This window comes from Orcinus orca, chromosome 6 (genome assembly GCF_937001465.1).
Source record: "Orcinus orca chromosome 6, mOrcOrc1.1, whole genome shotgun sequence".
In the NCBI taxonomy this organism is placed as follows: domain Eukaryota; kingdom Metazoa; phylum Chordata; class Mammalia; order Artiodactyla; family Delphinidae; genus Orcinus; species Orcinus orca.
In genome coordinates this window covers 116561695-116580258 of record NC_064564.1, presented here as the reverse complement: position 1 = coordinate 116580258, position 18564 = coordinate 116561695, and the positions used below count along the sequence as shown (strand labels likewise).

General features: G+C 45.4%; 2 protein-coding genes across 8 annotated transcripts in view; one reads left to right on the top strand and one right to left on the bottom strand.

Moving 5' to 3' along the window:
* The window catches only part of CFAP77 (cilia and flagella associated protein 77), a 136624-nt gene extending 129546 nt beyond the window's left edge, over positions 1 to 7078 (bottom strand). The window contains exons 1-2 of the mRNA XM_004269070.4: positions 6507 to 7078; positions 4202 to 4640 (exon numbers count right to left, since the gene is read on the bottom strand). Of these exons, the coding sequence (XP_004269118.1) occupies positions 4202 to 4393 (192 nt within the window). The 5' untranslated portion in view covers positions 4394 to 4640; positions 6507 to 7078. The remainder of the gene's footprint in view (positions 1 to 4201; positions 4641 to 6506) is intronic.
* TTF1 (transcription termination factor 1) overlaps positions 7067 to 18564 on the top strand; it is a 33290-nt gene continuing 21792 nt past the window's right edge. For 6 of the 7 annotated variants that reach the window (XR_004482931.1, XM_033426889.2, XM_033426886.2 and 3 more), the window contains exons 1-5: positions 7067 to 7127; positions 10619 to 11632; positions 12963 to 13189; positions 14522 to 14707; positions 15642 to 15720. Coding sequence is in view for 6 of the 7 variants with exons in the window: in XM_033426889.2 (XP_033282780.1) it covers positions 10626 to 11632; positions 12963 to 13189; positions 14522 to 14707; positions 15642 to 15720 (1499 nt within the window). In the remaining variant the exon portion in view is untranslated. The remainder of the gene's footprint in view (positions 7128 to 10618; positions 11633 to 12962; positions 13190 to 14521; positions 14708 to 15641; positions 15721 to 18564) is intronic. The other variant, XM_033426890.2, reaches the window with a different exon arrangement.

Sequence of the window (18564 nt, the reverse complement as noted above, 5' to 3'; positions counted from 1 at the left end):
GTGAAAATCTATGAACCCTTAAGATCTAAGGAGGGTCGAGTCATCTGGTCCCGGAGGGCTGAGTTTCTCCTAATCTCCACCCCTGATCAGAATCTACCTTTTCACCCTTCAACGTCCAGTTTCAGGACAGTTCCTTTATAAAGCCTTCTGAGTTGTGCTCAGGGCTTCCTCCCCCCAAATCTGAACCTTTCCGGGTAGTGCAGAAACTTGAAACTTACAGGGGGGTGACCCATGACATTGCTTGTCTTATTATCTGTGTGTGTGTGTGTATGTGTGTGTGTGTGTGTGTGTGTGTGTGTGTGTGCACGTCCGTGCACAATAGTAAGAGCTAATGTTTCCTGAGAGCTTTCTTGGATGCAGGGGCTATGCTAAGCAATATATATGTCATACATATGAAATACATATATATAATGATATATATAGATATCCTGTCTCTCCAGCTAAATAATTAACTCCTTATGGGCAAGAGCTAAGTTCTGAACTTGTTTCTATGCCCCCAAGAGAGCTTAGGATGGTGCAGAGTACTCAGTAAACATTCAATAAATATTTCTTGGCTGTCAACAAATCCCAAGAAATTAGTAGAGTTCACTCTGGAAGGAATGTTGAGTGAAACAATAATGGAATCGGATTCATCGATGAACATTTTTTTGACTGCCTGATGTACAGGTATAACCAATCTGGCTTGTCATTCATTAACTAATTGTGTATCGCGGCCAGAGAGCATGGGTCTGGAAGTCAGGTGACATAAATCTCATCCCACTTCTGTGACCGGGTCAGGGTAGTGCCTTGGGCGAGTCTCTTCCCCTCTCTGGGTCTTAATAGCCTCAAAAAAGGAATTGGACTAGATGGCTGTAAACCTCCTTCCAGCCCCAGAAGGATGTGATTCTATAGCTCTACGTACAAATGCACACGCTTCTTGTTTGTGACATAAAGCCCCACAGAAAAACAAAGTCGGCGAGAAATTATGAAAAACATCGGGTGCCGTGATCATTTGCACCCTCTAAGGATGCTCAATTCAATAAATTCCACCCCTGTACCTAGCCTGCCTCTCCAGGGCGACAGAAGATTCAAGGCTGTCAGTGGAGCAAACCAAACAGTCTCTCCCCATAATTGTATTGACAGGATATCAGCCGAGTTCCGATGGCAGGAAGGGTGCACCCTGACAGGTTCTGTAAAGGAGCCTTGAAGGCTATTGTAGCAGGAGCCTCTGTTGAGTCACAGAGTTCTGGGGAAATGAGAATCAAGCAGGGAGAAGCCTGGCTCTTTCTCTATTTAATTTTATTCTTCCCAGAGAGTCACATTTGAAGGAAAACTGGCTAACCACATGTCACTTTATACAATAGAATAGATGCCCTTTCTAATGGAAAACATTTACATCTTCTTGTGACCACATTAAAACATGGAGCTGATTCAATCAGCCCCACTCAATAGCCAGTTGGCTTGGTTTTAAATGAGGCAAAGAGTTGTTGAGCTCTTGCTGATACAATATCTGCTTGGATGTCTGAGGTTTTCACTTTTCACTTGGTTACGGTGGCATCTTGCAGACATGTTCTTGAATAACTGATGCGTGTACGTCCCGGTAAATTCCATGGGTGTGAAACAGCAGTGTTGTGTTTGTTCAGGCAGTGTGTCTGCATTTTAAATGAAAAAAAAAAAAACAATCCAGATCCTATTCACTGGAGAAAGCAAATCTGAGCAACAGCCCCCCAACATGGGGGAGTAAATGACTCTTTCTAAGGTGCTATGTTCCCCCAATACAGATGCAACCTTCAGATTCAGACTGAGACAAAACCAAAATAGACTTCCCAATCATTCTCCTGCAGACACCCCAGGCAGAGGGCACTCCCACCTCTGCTGCACACAATGAGAACTCGCACAGAAACAAGGGTTTGAAAATCTGGGATTGTGAAACTGACATGCCACAGTCAAGAAATCCACAAGCCACGCCTCAACAGAAATTTCAGCGACATATTATTTTTAAAAAGATTTTTTTAAAGGCTCCACCATCTTGGATACTTTCAATCTTCTTTTCTTGGGAGCTGAAAACCTCAAAGTTTTTTTCATCATTTAAATTTCCTTTAAAATAGAGGAAGCTTTTTGGAGTGGTAAAAGTAAAGCTGGGCGGGGAGCCAGGGAACGTAGCTTCTACCCCCAGCTCTGCCAGGACCTTGCACAAAGAACCCACCACAGACAGCCTCAGCGTCCCCAGTGTAAGGAGGGGTCTGGAGAAGGTAACAATCAAGGTTACTCCTTGCTCTCAGTGTTTCTGCAGCTTTTACTTAGGCCAGATTTTAGTAGAAAAATCTGGTAGCGGTGGTCAGTATTGAAATGTGGACATAATCTTAACTGCTACTGAAACTACCTTACGGCCCATCAAGAACTGGAGGGAGGAAAGTAAGAAGGAAAGACCTGCTTTCCTGACAGGAAACAAGCTGGGCACGATCACCAGGGCGCCCCCTGCTGCTTGAGCCGAGTCACCGCTGACGGGGCAGCCCTTCTCTGTGTCTCATGCTCTGAAGACAGAACCCTCGGTGGTGGGTCAGTGTCTCCTGCACATTTTCCAACCCAAAGTTCCAGTTCAGGAATCAGGACTGAATTCATCTGGAAGCTGTTCAGCTAGTGCCATCCGGAGGCCAAATACTGTCCTTCTTGATATGCAGCACGAGCAAAAGGAAAAAAGGGAGGGGAAATTTTTACTTATAGATGTATGTTATACATGTTAAACACATGTATATTGTACATACACATGTGTGTATGTGTGCACATATATATGTAAAGTGTATGTGTATATACAATATGTATATATCTACGCATATACCTATATGTATGTATGTGTCTCTATGGATATATTATAGCTTGGGGTGGGCATCACACTTAATTCACCATGGAGAATAACTCCATTACGCTGTCCATTTTGTATTTAAGTAGGAAGGAGTTGGTCCACCAGTAACTGCTTGAGTAAGGGCAATGATCAGAGGTGAGGAAATTGATTCTCCCCTTGATCCCAGAGTGGTGAACCCCATCTGTCTGTGCCATCTGTCCTCTGAGAGTGGCTCTTCTCACCTAGAAATAAGTGAAGGACTTTGCTCCACTTTGGGAGGCCTAGGAAGGGGAGGTGTTAGATGGAAGGGTGCCTAGTGTGATAAGCCAGCTTCTCCCAGCTGCTGGCCCAGGAAAGAGTTTGGGTAGGGCAAGAGGAGAGAATCCGTGTTTTCATAGGAGCCAGTTAACTCAGCTAATTCTACCACGATGTTAAGAAAGCCCAGGTTCCCTGTACGAAACAAACAAACAAAAAACTAACAACAACCAAAACCTCTGGGCTCTAAACAGCTCCTGGCGTTCAGATAAATAATTGTTACTGAATCCACGGTTATCACCTGCGCCTTCCACCCCCGGAATCTGGGGAACTGCGCGCATTTTTAAAGGCACACTGCCCTCCAGTGGCGCAAGGTAAAATTGCTCCTGACCAGCTTCCCAAGCGCCAAACTTCAACTTGACCTATCCTGGGGCCCCGGAAAGGCGCGTTGATGCCACGCCAGCGTTGGGTGAACACCAGTCCCGAAACGTAACTAATGTAAGGGAGCGTGCGATCAAAGAGGAGGCGACCTAGTTGGAAACCGCGGCTCCCTCGCTCGTTTGTGCCTGTGGGACCCCTGGGGCAGAGATTCGCGCTTTTTGCCTCTTAGGGTCGTAATTCTGGTTAAGAGTATGATTGGGTGGAAATTAGCGTGTGAAGTGATGCTTCCAAGAGACGTACAGAACACTTGCTACATAACAGCAGCCCAGGCGTGCAGGGGAATCGGGAGAGGCGGCCTGCACCCTGCGAGGGCTGGCAGGTGGTAAGGACGCAGTCTGGGTGCTGCTACCTGTCTGTCACCCTGTGGGTTCACCCTGCGTGAATACATAAGCAAAGAGCCGCCAACTCGCAGGGATTACCTTATGCAATCTTCCCAATCACTCCCTTTAATGAGTGCCATTATCATCCCACTTTGAGGATGAGGAAACTGAGGGTCAGCGAGGCGATGCGGCCTGCCCGTGACCGCCCGGGGGTCCAGGTCTGTCTGGACCAGAGCTGGAGCTCCCAGTGCCAGGCTCGGAGCGGAGCGGTGGGGCCGGGGCAGGACGGGGGGAAACCCCCGGCCGCGTGCGTGCCCAGTGAGGGGACGAGCGCAAGAAGGTGATGGGCGTGGGGACGGCTCACCTTGACGATGAGCGGGTTCTGAAACATGGAATCTCGCACGACCCCCAGCCTCTCGTTCTCCATGCCCGGTTGGATGTCGGCCACGGTCAGGGGCCGCCGCGGGGGTGGGCAGATCTGGCTGACCGTGCGGCGCACCGGCGGCTTCTTCTTCCATCGCGTGGGGTCGTGGCGGGAGGTCCTGGCTTCTGGCATCCTGGGGGTCACGGGGAGTCGGCCAGCCGGCTGGATCCAGCGCGCTTCTCAGGTGGGGGGCCGGTGCGGAACTCCGAGGGGCCCTCTGCCAGTCCCGGGACGCACCACCCGGACGCCGGGGTGGACACCGGACGCCGGGCTCCCTCCGGAGCGAGGCGCCCCCACCTCGCGCAGCCCCCTCGTTGCAAGGAGCAGTAAGACCTACATAAGCCCCTCTGGTTCCTGAGAGCGTCTTCTGGGCGCCGCGCTGCGGATTCGAAAAGGAGAGAAAATCAAGACCACCCCTTGAGGAAGAATGGAACCGTCCGTTTCCATGGCGACAGGACGCCAACGGCACAGGAACAGGGCTGGTCGATTTACTTTCAGGAAACTTTTTGGCGGCCACCTAAGTGGACGTGTTTCGAGTTTTCTTAAGTAGACCTGAGAAAAACCCAAGAATCACCACTGGGCTGTGTTAAAAGCGACGGAGTTCTAGAAGGCCATTTACACTTGACTTCCAGGTCAAAGACCCACCCCACCCCCCACTCACCACGACCCCTCTCGCCGCCCCTTCCCACTTCTCCCAACGACACACACACACACACACACACACACACACACACACACACACACACACACACACACACACAGAGACAGCCCGGGGCAGAGCGTTACGTGTTTCAGAATGAAATAGAAATCCACATTCCAAGCCTGATGTTACTGCTAATCCACTGGGTAATCTCAAATGAGTCACCTTTTGGGTCTTCAGTGTTTTCTTCTGTGAAGTGGGTAGGGGGGAAAGTCTAGAGTTGAATGAAATCAATGATACCCAACTTTGTGCAACAGAATAAAGGGAAGTTGCAAAATACAGATTCACTGAATCAGAATATCTGGAAATGGGATCTGAGAATCTGTATTTTAATCCTTCTTCCCCTTTGGATTTTTTTTTAAGTTCAAAGCTATGGAAACTTTGAAAGAAGAGTACAATGAAAACCCATATAGACTTCACCTAGATTGACTGGTCCTTAGTATTTGCCATGTTTACTTTCTGTGCGTGTGTGTGTGTGTGAACATGCACGCATACACATTGCTAAACCATTTTGAAAAGATCTGCAGACAGTATCATATCTGACCCTAAATACATGTATCTGCCAGGAACAAGGACATCCTCATACAGAACTACAATGCTATTATGTCTATGGATTTTAACGTGATACAATAATGGTGCCTGATATGCAGTCTGTATGCAAAGTTGGAAATCTGCACGTTTTAAGAGCTTCCCGAGTGATTGGTGCAGTGTTTTGGGAACCACTAGCCTGGACGATCCCTAGTCTGCCTTCTAGTCCCAGCCTTTAGTGCGGTCATTCACCCATCATTATCATCGTCATTAAATGTGCAAATATCCACAAGGCTCTGGGTAAGGGGTTCACCACAGAGAAGGTGCACAGACAACACACCTGCACTTCAAGGCCTTGCACAGCCACAGTGGACAACACCAGCATTACCTTTCCAGAGCAAATCAGACAGACTCCCAACTGTCCATCCAAGGCCTGAAGCGGCCCTTGGGTGGTGACAGGTGTATGATGTACGCTTTATGGTTTCTCTCGTCTGCTTCACTTTCAGACTTTCCCATAAATGCGCGCTGTGCACTTTTTAATCAAAGCTGCTTGGCAGCTCACACAGAGGAAGCGAGGTGGTGCAGCAGGGCGCAGGATACTGGAGTAGTGGAAAGATCACAGGGTTGAATCCTAGCTGGGGCCACATAAGTTCCCCTGTGACAAATTACACGAGGCCCTAGTTTTCTCATCCACAAAGTAAGGCTGATATGACCTAAGAAAGATTTCCTACAACAGGGGGTGATTACAGGATTCCATGAGAAATCTCTTTGCTGGTGTGATTGTGTTCACTATGCAGTAAGACTAAAAGTTTGAGGGGCATGTATACTGGCCTCGACTTGATGGCCTGCTTAAAGCTTTACTTTTAATCATAAGCTAAGTTTCTTCAGGACTCAGTGGAAATGGGAGAATCGGAATAGATCTTCAAGGCTTCTTCTACCTCTAACCTCCACCTAAGTTCAATGGGCATTAGACTCCGCACCACTGAGCCCCTGCCAACCCCTGCCTTCACCCCTTACCTCTGTCCCCGTCACTCACGATGCTCCCGCTACCCTGGCGGGAGTTTCAGTTCCTCCAGCAACCAAGTTCAGGGCTTCTGGATTTGCTCCCAGCCTGGAACACTCTTCCATCGATTTTTGTTCACCCTTTTCATTTAGAACTCAACTGTCACTCGTCAAAGAGCGTTCCTTACTATCTAACCTAGCTCTCACTGTCCCTAGTCGCTCCCCATCACATTACCCTGATCTATTTTCCTTAAAGGATAATCTGAAATTATCTTGGTTGATTAGTTTGTTTTCTGTCTTCCTCAGGTTAGCCCTCAGCATCTTGTTCACTCCTGGACTACAGACGGACCTCAGCAAAAAAAACTGTTGAATAAATGGCATGAATGAGCAAGTCGGCGGAAGGGCTCTGTCCCACTTTCTTAGTTTTAGGATCACGCTCTACCCTGTCCCACCCCACTCGCAACAAGCCCGGGAACAAACTGGGCAGAAAACGACGCGAGTCACAGCCCCACAGCCAGCGAGCGGCTACGGCAGCGCGATGCCGGAGGGGGGCGGGACGGAAGTGGCGCAAGCCACTTCCGCTTTCACGACACCAGCACTTCCGGATTGGGAGGCAGGAGGTGACGCGTTCTGAAGGTAGGTGAAAGCGCTTTATAGTTGCTCCGGCTTTTTTCCCAGTTTGCGTGTCTGAACCGAGCGGTGTGTGGCTGTGTCTTCACCTCCCCGGAGGCCCGCCTTTGGCCCAGGTCCCCAGGGCTGAGGGTGGCGCCTGTTTTCTCCGCAGCCTCTCCAAGCCCCTCCACTCGGGAACCTCTCGTTAGTTCCTCCCTCTCAGCCCCGGAACGCCCACCCCGGGGCAGAGCAGGGTCTCCAGGGCACCCCAAAGTGGGGAGGGGATCGGGACCAGGCTTGGGCACGTCCCTGCACGGCGGGAAGTGGTATGTTCCGAATAAGTGTATATCCATATATATCGAACGCCGGGTAACCATTTGGGAACCAGACGGACGAGAAGGTCCCAGCCGTTAGGAGGCCGGTTATGTCCCAACGGAGCGAAGTGCCGTAGGGAAGCAGCTGGACTGTTGAGAAACATTGTAACGAGAAGGCGGGACCCAGAAGAGAAAGTGAGGTTCAAACTTAGACCAGTTATAGCGCAGAAAGGTAACGGAGGAAAGACATTCCTGGGAAAATGAGATGCTTTTGTAAGGTCCCTGATAACGAGAAGGATCATGGTGTATTCTGGGAACGGAAAGAAGACAGGATGTCTGAAACCCAGGGAGAAATGAGAGGTGGAGGGGTAGGCATGGACTAGACTAGATCATGAAGGGCATGGTAGGTCTGTAAGGATTTGGGACTTTATCTTAAGAATAACGGAGGGACTTCCCTGGTGGCGCAGTGGTTAAGAATCTACCTGCCGGTGTAGGGACACGGGTTCGAGCCCTGGCCCGGTAAGATCCCACATGACTCAGAGCAGCTAAGGCTGTGCGCCACAACTACTGAAGCCCGCGCACCTAGAGCCCGTGCTCTGCAACAGGAGAAGCCACGGCAATGAGAAGCCCGCTCACCGCAACGAAGAGTAGCCCCCGCTCGCGGCAACTAGAGAAAGCCCACGCGCGGCAACGAAGACCCAACACAGCCAAAAATAAATAAAATAAAATAAACAAATTTATAAAGAATAATGGAGAAGCCGTAAGAAGGTGTTAGTGGGAAGTGACTATATATTTAAAACGTGGTGCTGAGTTCAAGAGACCAGAAGGAGAAGCATACAGGTATTTACAAAAAGAAAGAAAGAAACTAATGGAAGGTAAAAATATTAAAAGGAATTATCTGCTCTGTTCATTGTTATTGAGAGATCCTGAGGGAATTCCCTGGTGGTCCATTGGTTAGGACTCAGTGCTTCCACTGCAGGGGGCACGGGTTCGATCCCTGGTCGGGGAACTAAGATTTCCACCAAGCCACGCGGTGCAGCCAAGGAGAGAGAGAGCGAGATCCTGAAAGATGGGCCAGGAAGGTATCGCTTGAATTTAGTGGCACGAAGGTCATAGGCGCTCTAACTGGAGCAGTCTCAGGGGGGAGTCATGGAGGTGGAAGCTGCAAAGAAGTGGGTTAAGAAGGGGTTTCTGTGCATCTCTGGGTGACACCAGCGAGGAAGGCCTTAACCAAAGCTCTTGGTGCCTCCGTTGGAGGTGAGATCCTGGGGCTGGTAGATTTGGTTTATAGGTATCAGTCCATATGTTTGTTATTCCCCATCCTTCCAGCTAGACAATTCTTATAGCTTCTTGACTACCTAGGAGAAAGTAGGTACCTTCTATAGAAAATGTGCTTAAGCATTCAGACTTGAAAGACCACTGACACAGAGAGGTCTCCAGGATCTGTTGTTAAGTGAAAATAGCAAAATGCAGATCAGAATATACAGATGCTACCTTCTCTGTGAGAAAGGAGGGGAAATAAGGACGGATTATTTTGATGTTTGAACCATGTAAACGTATTACCTTTAGTATTACTTTTAGTCGCAGAGAAATAAAATCTTAAAAATTGAAACCCAGAAGCAATACGGAGCAAGGAGAGTTGTAAGATGTGTTTGTATATATTTTTAACCATGTCTTTTGTGAAGTACATTTCCATTCCTGTACTTAAACTCCAGAATGCACGTGCTCTGTATAAGAATTGACATTGGAGCCTTATTAAACTTCATTCCTACTTATTGCAGAACTTGGACTTTTTGTTGGACACTAACAAGGCCCATTCAGCCTCTTTCTCAAAGAGGCGATCTTCTAGTTTGAGGTCAGTGGATACTTGATGTCCCCGCTCTGAACCACAGCTGGGCTAAATGCTACGAAAGAGAAATAGTTTGCTATGAAAGTATATCATTTGGGGAATGGGCCAAGCTCAAGGGGTCAGAAAAGGTTTCTTTCTTTTCTCTCTCTCTCTCTTTTTTTTTTTTTGTAAATACTTGAAACAGTACGTTTACATCCTTCAGTTGCTTGTTTTAACACTTGTGGTTTTTTAAAATAAATTTATTTATTTATGGCTGTGTTGGGTCTTCATTGCTGCACGCAGGCTTTCTCTTGTTGCAGCAAGCGGGGGTTACTCTTTGTTGCAGAGCACGGGCTCTAAAGCACAGGCTCAGTAGTTGTGGCGCACGGGCTTAGTTGCTCTGTGGCTTGTGGGATCTTCCTGGACTAGGGCTCGAACCCGTGTCCCTGCACTGGCAGATGGATTCTTAACCACTGTGCCACCAGAGAAGTCCTTAATGCTTGTTTTTAAGTGAAAGCAGTCTGCATTCTTGTTCTGCCCCTTGCTTTTTAAAAAGTGAACTATTTCAGTTCACTTTAAAAGAGTAGACAAAAATATAACAAATACCCCTGTACTCATTACTCCAGTTAAGAAATAAAAGATTACAGATGTAAGAGAAATTGGCTCTCTACTTGTCCCTAATCCCTGAATTTACCAGTTGAAATCCCCATGCTGTATTCATAGTTTTACTACATATGTATCCATTCAGAAAAGATACATGAAACTTTTTGTGTTTTAAATGTAATATACATGGCATCATAATGTATATATTCTCTTAACGTAATATACACGGCATCATAACATTTATATTCTCTTAACGTAGTATGCATGGTATCATAATGTTTATATTCTTTTAAAGCTTTCTGGAAGAAGCAATGTTCAAGCCAAGCTCTGAAGGATGAAAGGCGGCAGGGAGGGGTAGGAGACAGCGGAGAGCAGCCCAGAGAGAGGGAGTCGTGATTTATAAGACCTCAAGCCAGGGAAAGGATTGGAGCATGTTTGGGGAACCAAAAAAAAAAAAAAAGGCATGTGTAGCACAGAGTTTGAGAGGAGAGGTAGAAAATGAGGCCGTGGGGGAACAAGGGCCCGATCATGGCAGAGCACTGTTCTCAATTAACTATTTTTTTTTTCATATCATAAAGGCAGTGGAACCAGACAAGTGAATTACAGTGAGCTTGCTACGCATTTAGAATAATAGAAAATTTATAATCATGACTCCAGCCTTGTCATTTGTTCTGCAATTTCGTTTTTGTGTGATTTTTTTTTTTTTCCTCCTGAGGCTAATGTTTAAAATGCTCTGCAAAAATAAACCATGTGGTTCCGTTTCCCTATAGGAGTAAAATGGAAGGAGAATCAAGCAGATTGGAAACCCACACTCCAGTTTTTGTCAAGAAAAAGACTAAACATTCTGTACATAAGGAGAGACATGGGAGGCATCCCCATGAAAGTTTCAGAGACTCCTCCCTGGCAAATGAACAGGCTGACATAACTAAGGGTAAAAAAAAGAGAAAGGATGCCCACCATCTTGTTTCTTCTCCTTTGAAAAAATCAGAAATTTGCGATGAGACTGAAAAGGCCACTTCTATACCCAAAAAGAGTAAAAAGAGAAGAAAAGGTGCTTTGGGGGTCGATAAGGAAGCAGGTGTTGCGTACGTCCTGGTGAATAAAGAAAACATTGAGAACACACCAAAGAATTTTACAAAGAATGTCGATGTCGTTTACATTGATGTAAGCAAGGAGCGAAAGTCAACAAAAGGGCCTGAAGCAGATGAACCGCATTTAGTTACTACGTCACATGAACATGAGTCAGAACTGCATGATAAAGTTCGGGAGAAAAAGCAGAAAAAACATCGGAGGAAAGTTGCATCCTGTGATGCTGTCCAGGAAAGTCTGGGTGCAAGCATTACCCTGCCCGGATCAGAATCCCAAGAGCAGGAACCCCAGCCTCCCATGGGCCAAGAAGGTGAAATTGCACAACTACCAGTGTCTGCAGGTCAAAGCAAGTCTAAGAAAAGAAAGAGGAAGCGTCCAAATGACCAGGAATTTGAGGCCTTGCTTGCGCCTGAGAGCGCTGAGAACATGTACTCAGAGGGATCGCAAGTGATTGGTGAGGTCGGGACTGCAGGGGGCTATCAGGAATCCAGTGGCCTCAAGAAGAAGTCTAAGAAAAGGAAAAGAAGATCTGTTGATACTGCCACGGCACCTGGTGGTGATTTTTCAGTCCTCAGGACGAACTCTGAGGACACGCTCTTTGATTCAGTGGAAGGTCGTGGTACCTTGATTGAAGAAAGTGTGAAACCCAGACCACAAGAGGAGAAACCCCAGGCCTGTTCGGAAGAGGTGCAGAGGTAATGTGCGGGTGTTGAGCCTTCTGATGGTGTGTGTCTTGGGTGTGAAGTCTGCCGGTTGCCTCTTTGTTCAGCACGGCCATAGTAAGTGGCAGAAATCATAGAGAGATAGACCATCAAAAGTATAGGATGTCGTGTACATTTAACTGAGTAACTTGGCAGGTACCTTCCGTTCTTCACGTATAAAATAAGGCAGTTAGAGTCTGTTTTCACTAAGAACTATTCCAGCCCTGAAACTCTTTGTATAAGTTTAAAAAGAATTTTAAGACCCCACAATTACCTTGTCTATATGTACAGAGATAGGAGAAAGGATCAGAGAACTTAGAATGTTACGGGACAGGAAAAGAACTTGAATTAGGGTTCTCCCTAAAAAAAGAAATTTAGATATCATTATTTATATAATTATCATTTAAGTATACTGGCCGATGAATAGATGCAGGACTTTTTTTTTAAAGCACTTTATTTCAGTTCCTGGGAGTCGGGACAGGTTTTTCCCCATTTCTACTCTGTGACTTTCTTACATTTGCTAGATTGTCCTGGCTTAAAATAGTTTCACATAGAAGTTAAATGGCAGAGGGCCCAACTCACATCAGCCTCTGTGCCTTCTCACTGGGGACATTTTTAGATCACTGATAACGAGGCAGGAATGTTCTCGGCCTGTGGTTCTTAACTTGTTTGGGGCTGTGGACCTGTGAAAGCTGTTGACCCTCCGCTCAGACAAATGCGGACCGTTTTGTTTCTGTTTTGTTTCAGTTTCCTGTCTGGGTGGTTAGCTGATGCCGTTGGCTAAGAGCAGCTTTGGACATCTGGCCGAAAGTCTGTGGGAGTGAATTAGTGATAGATACAGAGAAAACTATGTTTTCTTTATACTGCCAAGGGGAAAATATGTGGGCATTGTTAACTGCAACGAAGCAATTGTAACAATGTAAACCCTGAATATTGACTTAACTAATTAGTAACCATTATTATAAAACATAACTCATTGTGAGGGGGGAGGTGTCTTGAGTATCCATGGGCTGTAGAAGAGGGCTGAGCTTATTAGGAAGTCACTATCTGAAACAATACAGTTGAGAAATTGTAACATAAGAAGCAATGCCTGGTGGAAATAGGGCTTAGGGCAACATGTTTACCTTCCAGGCAGCCTCTGAGGTGTATCCAAGTTAGTAAAGCTACATTAAAGAGTTCAGACATCACAGACTGAATCAACTCCAAGATCCCTTCCAGCTTTAATGCTGTTGTAGTCAAAGGGAGAGTCACTGTAAGAAAAGAATCTGAAAGCCGTTAGGGCACGTGACCTGTCAGTGTTAGTCAATCCAGTTTTTCTCCTTAGATTAGAACCTACAAATGAAGAAGAAAGCAATTTGGAGTCGGCTAAAGATCCTGAAACCAAGTATTTATCTGAAGATTCGAGAGATTCAGATAATTCAGACGTGGATTTGGATTCTGCTGTGAGGCAGCTCCAGGAGTTCATCCCTGATATCAAGGAGAGGGCTGCCACTACAATTAAGCGAATGTATCGGGATGACTTGGGACGCTTTAAAGAATTTAAAGCCCAGGGTAAGCTTGTGGAACTTGAATATTTGTTGAACTTTTCTATATGCGTAACTAGCCCTGGCTTTCCTTTGTGAGCGATTCAGATTTATAGATTCACAAAAAGCATCCCTTAGCTACTTTCAGCTTTATCGCCTTCCAGAATCGTTATCTGCACTGTAAAATTACCAAAATGAAGTGCACTAGCTTTCCTCTTCTTTGCCCAACTTCTGGTAGGGGAGGCGAGGAAAAACGGGGCTAACGGATCCAGTGATCCACAGACTAGAATATCAAGCCCGGAAGAAGACGGGGAGGAGGTTAAGTGCTTGAGACGCTGGGAGGGGGGCACAAGTGAAATCAAATTAAAACACGCACATCAACATCGTCAGCTTCGATGAGGTGTAATTTCAAGGATATTAATTTGAGGGTGAGCTGGTTGTAGTGGGCATGGCTTCAGGCAACACCCAGCTTGGTCTCCTTCTTGATTTCACTGTGTTACAAGAACCTCCCAGAAAGCTTATTGGGTTTCAGAATGAACTACAAATGTAAGGTTGTGTACTGCAGGTGAGCAGTACTTACTGATGAGTATCTGCTGTGTGAGGCCCAGTGCCACTGGTCATTGAAAAAAGTAAAAAGAGGGGCCTTAGCCTTACGGAATTAATCATGTTGGTAAGATTAGTTTTTTTAAAAAATAGAAAAATTGATCAAGAAAAACACAATTTACAGGGAAATATCTATAGAAGGACCCCGTTTTATTTCTGTATTCTGTGTTGACATTTTTATGAGTACGTATTTTATAAAAGATTTTTAAAATAAGTCTAAGATTAGGAAAATGTACTGTGTAATGCAGGCAGTAATAATGAGACTTCAGTGCTTTGAGTTATGACGAGGAATAGAACGTAAATTGCAGTGACATTGTCCCCACCTCCCCCGAATATATATACGTAGAGAATATACATGTTCAGGTTTGTGCCAACCAATTCCCAGCACTGCCTTGCGGGGAGGAGGGGCAGAGGAGAGTGAAGGGGGGGGGCTTCCTTTAAACTTTTATTTCAATACTGTTTGAATTTTTAATGAATATCTATTACTGTTAATTTATTTTTTAAATAACTGTAAAAAGGAACTGATGACACAAGAAAGGTCACGTTGGAGTAGGATGACCAGGGAAGACTTTGGGAGGACAGTGTGGTTTAGACCGAACTCTGCAGGAGAGCGAATGTCAAGGGCACAAGCGGGGGCTGCTCCCCATAGGTAGGGAGGAGCTGACGGGTGCTGTTGTAATTGCTAAAGACCAAGCGGTGGTTCGCTTTCATTCATTGTTGACAGTTGTGTACCTTTTTCTCCTGCCCCAAATCCTAGGTGTCGCTATTAAATTTGGCAAGTTTTCCGTGAAGGAAAATAAGCAGTTAGAGAAAAACGTGCAAGAATTTCTGTCTCTGACAGGAATCGAGAATGCAGACAAGCTGCTGTACACAGACAGATACCCAGAGGAGAAATCTCTAATCACCGACTTAAAAAGAAAATACTCGTTTAGATTGCACATTGGTAAGTTTAGAACTGTGGCCTCTTTGACCATCCATAGCCTTCCAGCCTTACACAGATAACCGTGGTGAGTACTGAGCCAGTGCCTGGCCCGTCCAGTACATGCAGTGCATGTTAGCTGCTGCTACGTTAATAGTATTTTTATTGCCAGCCTATACGTTCAGGGATTTGGAATGTGTTCATGTCTCCCAAGAATAGTGCTTTTACAGATTTTCTAACAAATTAGATGATCAGCTTCCAGCTTTCCTACTTGGTAACAGTTACGGTTTTGGTCTCTCTTCTTGTCCTCTATTGTGTATTTTTTGCACATACTGCACAAAGTACTCTGGTATACACCAGAGTCTCTGAAGTTTTTTAAGTAGAGCCATATTTGTGCTTTGAGCTGGAACCCTCCTCTTGGAGGTATCCTGGGGAAGTTAGAAGGTCATGAAGCAATGTAGGTTTGGACTGGAAAAAAAATCTCTCTTGAATTTAAAGAGGATAATTTCTTAGGTGGAATGCACAAAGGAAAACAGAACAATGAGCCCCTGCTGGGGGATCCTTTCATCTTTAGAGTGGCAAAGCAGGAAAAAGCTTATTCATTTGCAAAGGTTTTTTGTTTATCATATGGAGAACTGCTGGAGTGTGTCCTCCACCTCCAGATTATGTTAAAATCCCTTTGCCTAATAAGGGTCTTTTCCATGAATTTAGTAGACCAGAAGCTAGAGCCTCTACATGCTAAGCATCTAGTTTTCAGAGATCGCCAAGGAAACTGGGGATTTTGTATATCTGCTCCCCAAGACGGCTTTCTGCAGGACATAGGAAACTGCAACCTCCACCTGGGGTCTAGGATAGCGCATGTTGTAAAAAGGGGCCATTCTGGGTTTCTTTTATAATCGCGACTGCATTTCATGCCACGCTCTGGTTGTCCCTCTGACCACCTCTCTTCCGACTTTAGGTAAGGGCATTGCCCGGCCCTGGAAACTCGTATACTACCGAGCAAAGAAGATGTTTGATGTCAACAATTACAAAGGCAGGTAAGAAAAAACTTGAGCAGAGCATTTCTCTAGTCTTTGCTGATACTGTAAATCAAAATGTACACAACACAATCGTGAAGAGTTTCGTGTGTGAAACCAGTTGTGTCGTCAGGTGTATGTCTCCAAAGACCCTTTGAGTTTCCACCTCTTGAATAAATCTTCTGTCATCTTCCCATTTCTAAATCCCTGGCTCTTACTTTATGCTTTCATTTTAGCATTCTCCATGCACTGCCTCTTAGCGTCACCCGTGCAGTTTTCTCAGCAGCCTCCTAAGTTGTCAGCTCCTTGTGAACCCAGACGTTCCTTCTCAGTGTGATGTGTGCCCTCCAGCACTGAGCCCAGTGCTTTGGGTTTTCAGTAAATATTTGAAGGTGGGGGTGAGCACTTGTGTGAGGTCATTTAAGTGTGATTCGGCAGCCTCAATGCAGAGCTTCATGTGGCAGTGGCCATTCTCTCCTCCCTTTTTTCCTAAATAAAATGCCCAATTGTGGTCTGTTTCCAACATTCCAAATAAAACAAATGTAGACCGAGCGTCAGTGGTGGGTAAGCACTCTGCTTAAGGACAAAGCGATGAGGGAGAAGGCATCAGCTCCTACCCTTGAGGGCCCAGACAGCCACCTAGGGCTCAACTACTGATCTCACTTCCAGGAGGCAGATGGAGTGAATCTGGCAGGGCCAGTTGGGTCCTACTTAGCGCCGTGATTTTATTTTTATTTTTATTTTTTTTTAACATCTTTATTGGAGTATAATTGCTTTACAATGGTATGTTAGTTTCAGCTTCACAACAAAATGAATCGGTTATATATATACATATATTCCCATATCTCTTCCTGCTTGCGTCTCCCTCCCTCCCACCCTCCCTATCCCACCCCTCCAGGCGGTCACAAAGCCCCGAGCTGATCTCCCTGTGCTATGCGGCTGCTTCCCACTAGCTATCTACCTTACGTTTGGTAGTGTATATATGTCCATGCCTCTTTATCGCTTTGTCACCGTTTACCCTTCCCCCTCCCCATATCCTCAAGTCCGTTCTCCAGTAGGTCTGTGTCTTTATTCCTGTCTTAACCCTAGGTTCTTCATGACATTTTTTTTCCTTAAATTCCATATATATGTGTTAGCATACGGTATTTGTCTTTCTCTTTCTGACTTACTTCACTCTGTATGACAGACTCTAGGTCTATCCACCTCATTACAAATAGCTCAATTTCGTCTCTTTTTATGGCTGAGTAATATTCCATTGTATATATGTGCCACATCTTCTTTATCCATTCATCCGATGATGGACACTTAGGTTGTTTCCATCTCTGGGCTATTGTAAATAGAGCTGCAATGAACATTTTGGTACATGACTCTTTTTGGATTATGGTTTTCTCAGGGTATATGCCCAGTAGTGGGATTGCTGGGTCATATGGTAGTTCTATTTGTAGCTTTTTAAGGAACCTCCATACTGTTCTCCACAGTGGCTGTATCAATTTACATTCCCACCAACAGTGTAAGAGGGTTCCCTTTTCTCCACACCCTCTCCAGCATTTATTGTTTCTAGATTTTTTGATGATGGCCATTCTGACTGGAGCGCCGTGATTTTAAATCAGGACATAGGTACTATCAGAACTTAACATTGATATGACCTTGGCTTCTTTTTAAAAATTTTTACCAAAAGAAATAAACCTGAAGTAGAGGAAAGATGCCTCCACACAGACTGAAACCTGCCCTCCCTTTTTCCCAAGCCCCCGCTGTGTACTTTAAGGAAATTCACTAAAGATGACATTTTAAATGGGACCAAAAAGATGCTTTTGGTAAATGAATGAGGTAACATGTTTTTCTACCTGTTACATCACTGTGGGAAATGACATTTTTCGAATAATGAAAGTCTGTCATTCTGATAATAAAGTTCATTCATTGGTACCATATTATTTGTGTTGCGATGACCATTTACCCTTAAAGTATTTTTCCAGCTTAAGGAACTCTAAAGTGGAAAAACCATACAAAGTCAAAAATCAAAGAATTGTAAGTCTCCAAGGGGCCATGGGGGTCAGTGCACCTGCTTCCTCATTTTCGTACACTCTGTTTTTCTCTCATGTCCTCTTTTTTGTTGCTTCAAGGGTACCTTTAAGTCTTGTTTTAAATCTCAGGAAGACCCTGCTTGCCTTATAAAGGAAACTGCTAAAAAGCTTGATTCTTAATGGTGAAGGATTTCGCATCTCTATTCACCATGCTCTGCATTTTAGATACATTTCTGAGAATGCTAGGATCTTACTGTCCCACGTAGTTGTGGATCACCCTCATTAGAAATGGTTAGTATTTTACTAGGGCTGCTTTTGTGTTGCATTAGTAATAACATAAACTACCACTTCTGGCCCCTCTTCCTCCCCCCAAAAAGGAATTATAAAATGTCATAAAGATGGCTTTTTCTTCCCTTAAACATTTAAGATGTTTAATCTCAAAATCCACATATAGTGCACTTTAGTTCTTTTCTTTTAATATATTTGCTTTTATGTGGGATTCCTGCATCTTAACTTCCTTAAACTGTGACAGATTTGTGCTAAGGCATCTGTCACATCTTTTTTTTTTTTAATGACAGCTGTCCTTTTTTTTTGGCTGAGTTGGGTCTTTGTTGTTGCGCACGGGCTTTCTCTAGTTGCGGCGAGCAGGGGCTACTCTTCGTTGCAGTGTGTGGGCTTGTCATTGCGGTGGCTTCTCTTGTTGCGGAGCACGGGCTCTAGGCGCACGGGCTTCAGTAGTTGTGCCTCGCAGGCTCAGTAGTTGTGGCGCACAGGCTTAGTTGCTCCGCGGCATGTGGGATTTTCCCAGACCAGGGATCGAACCCGTGTCCCCTGCATTCGCAGG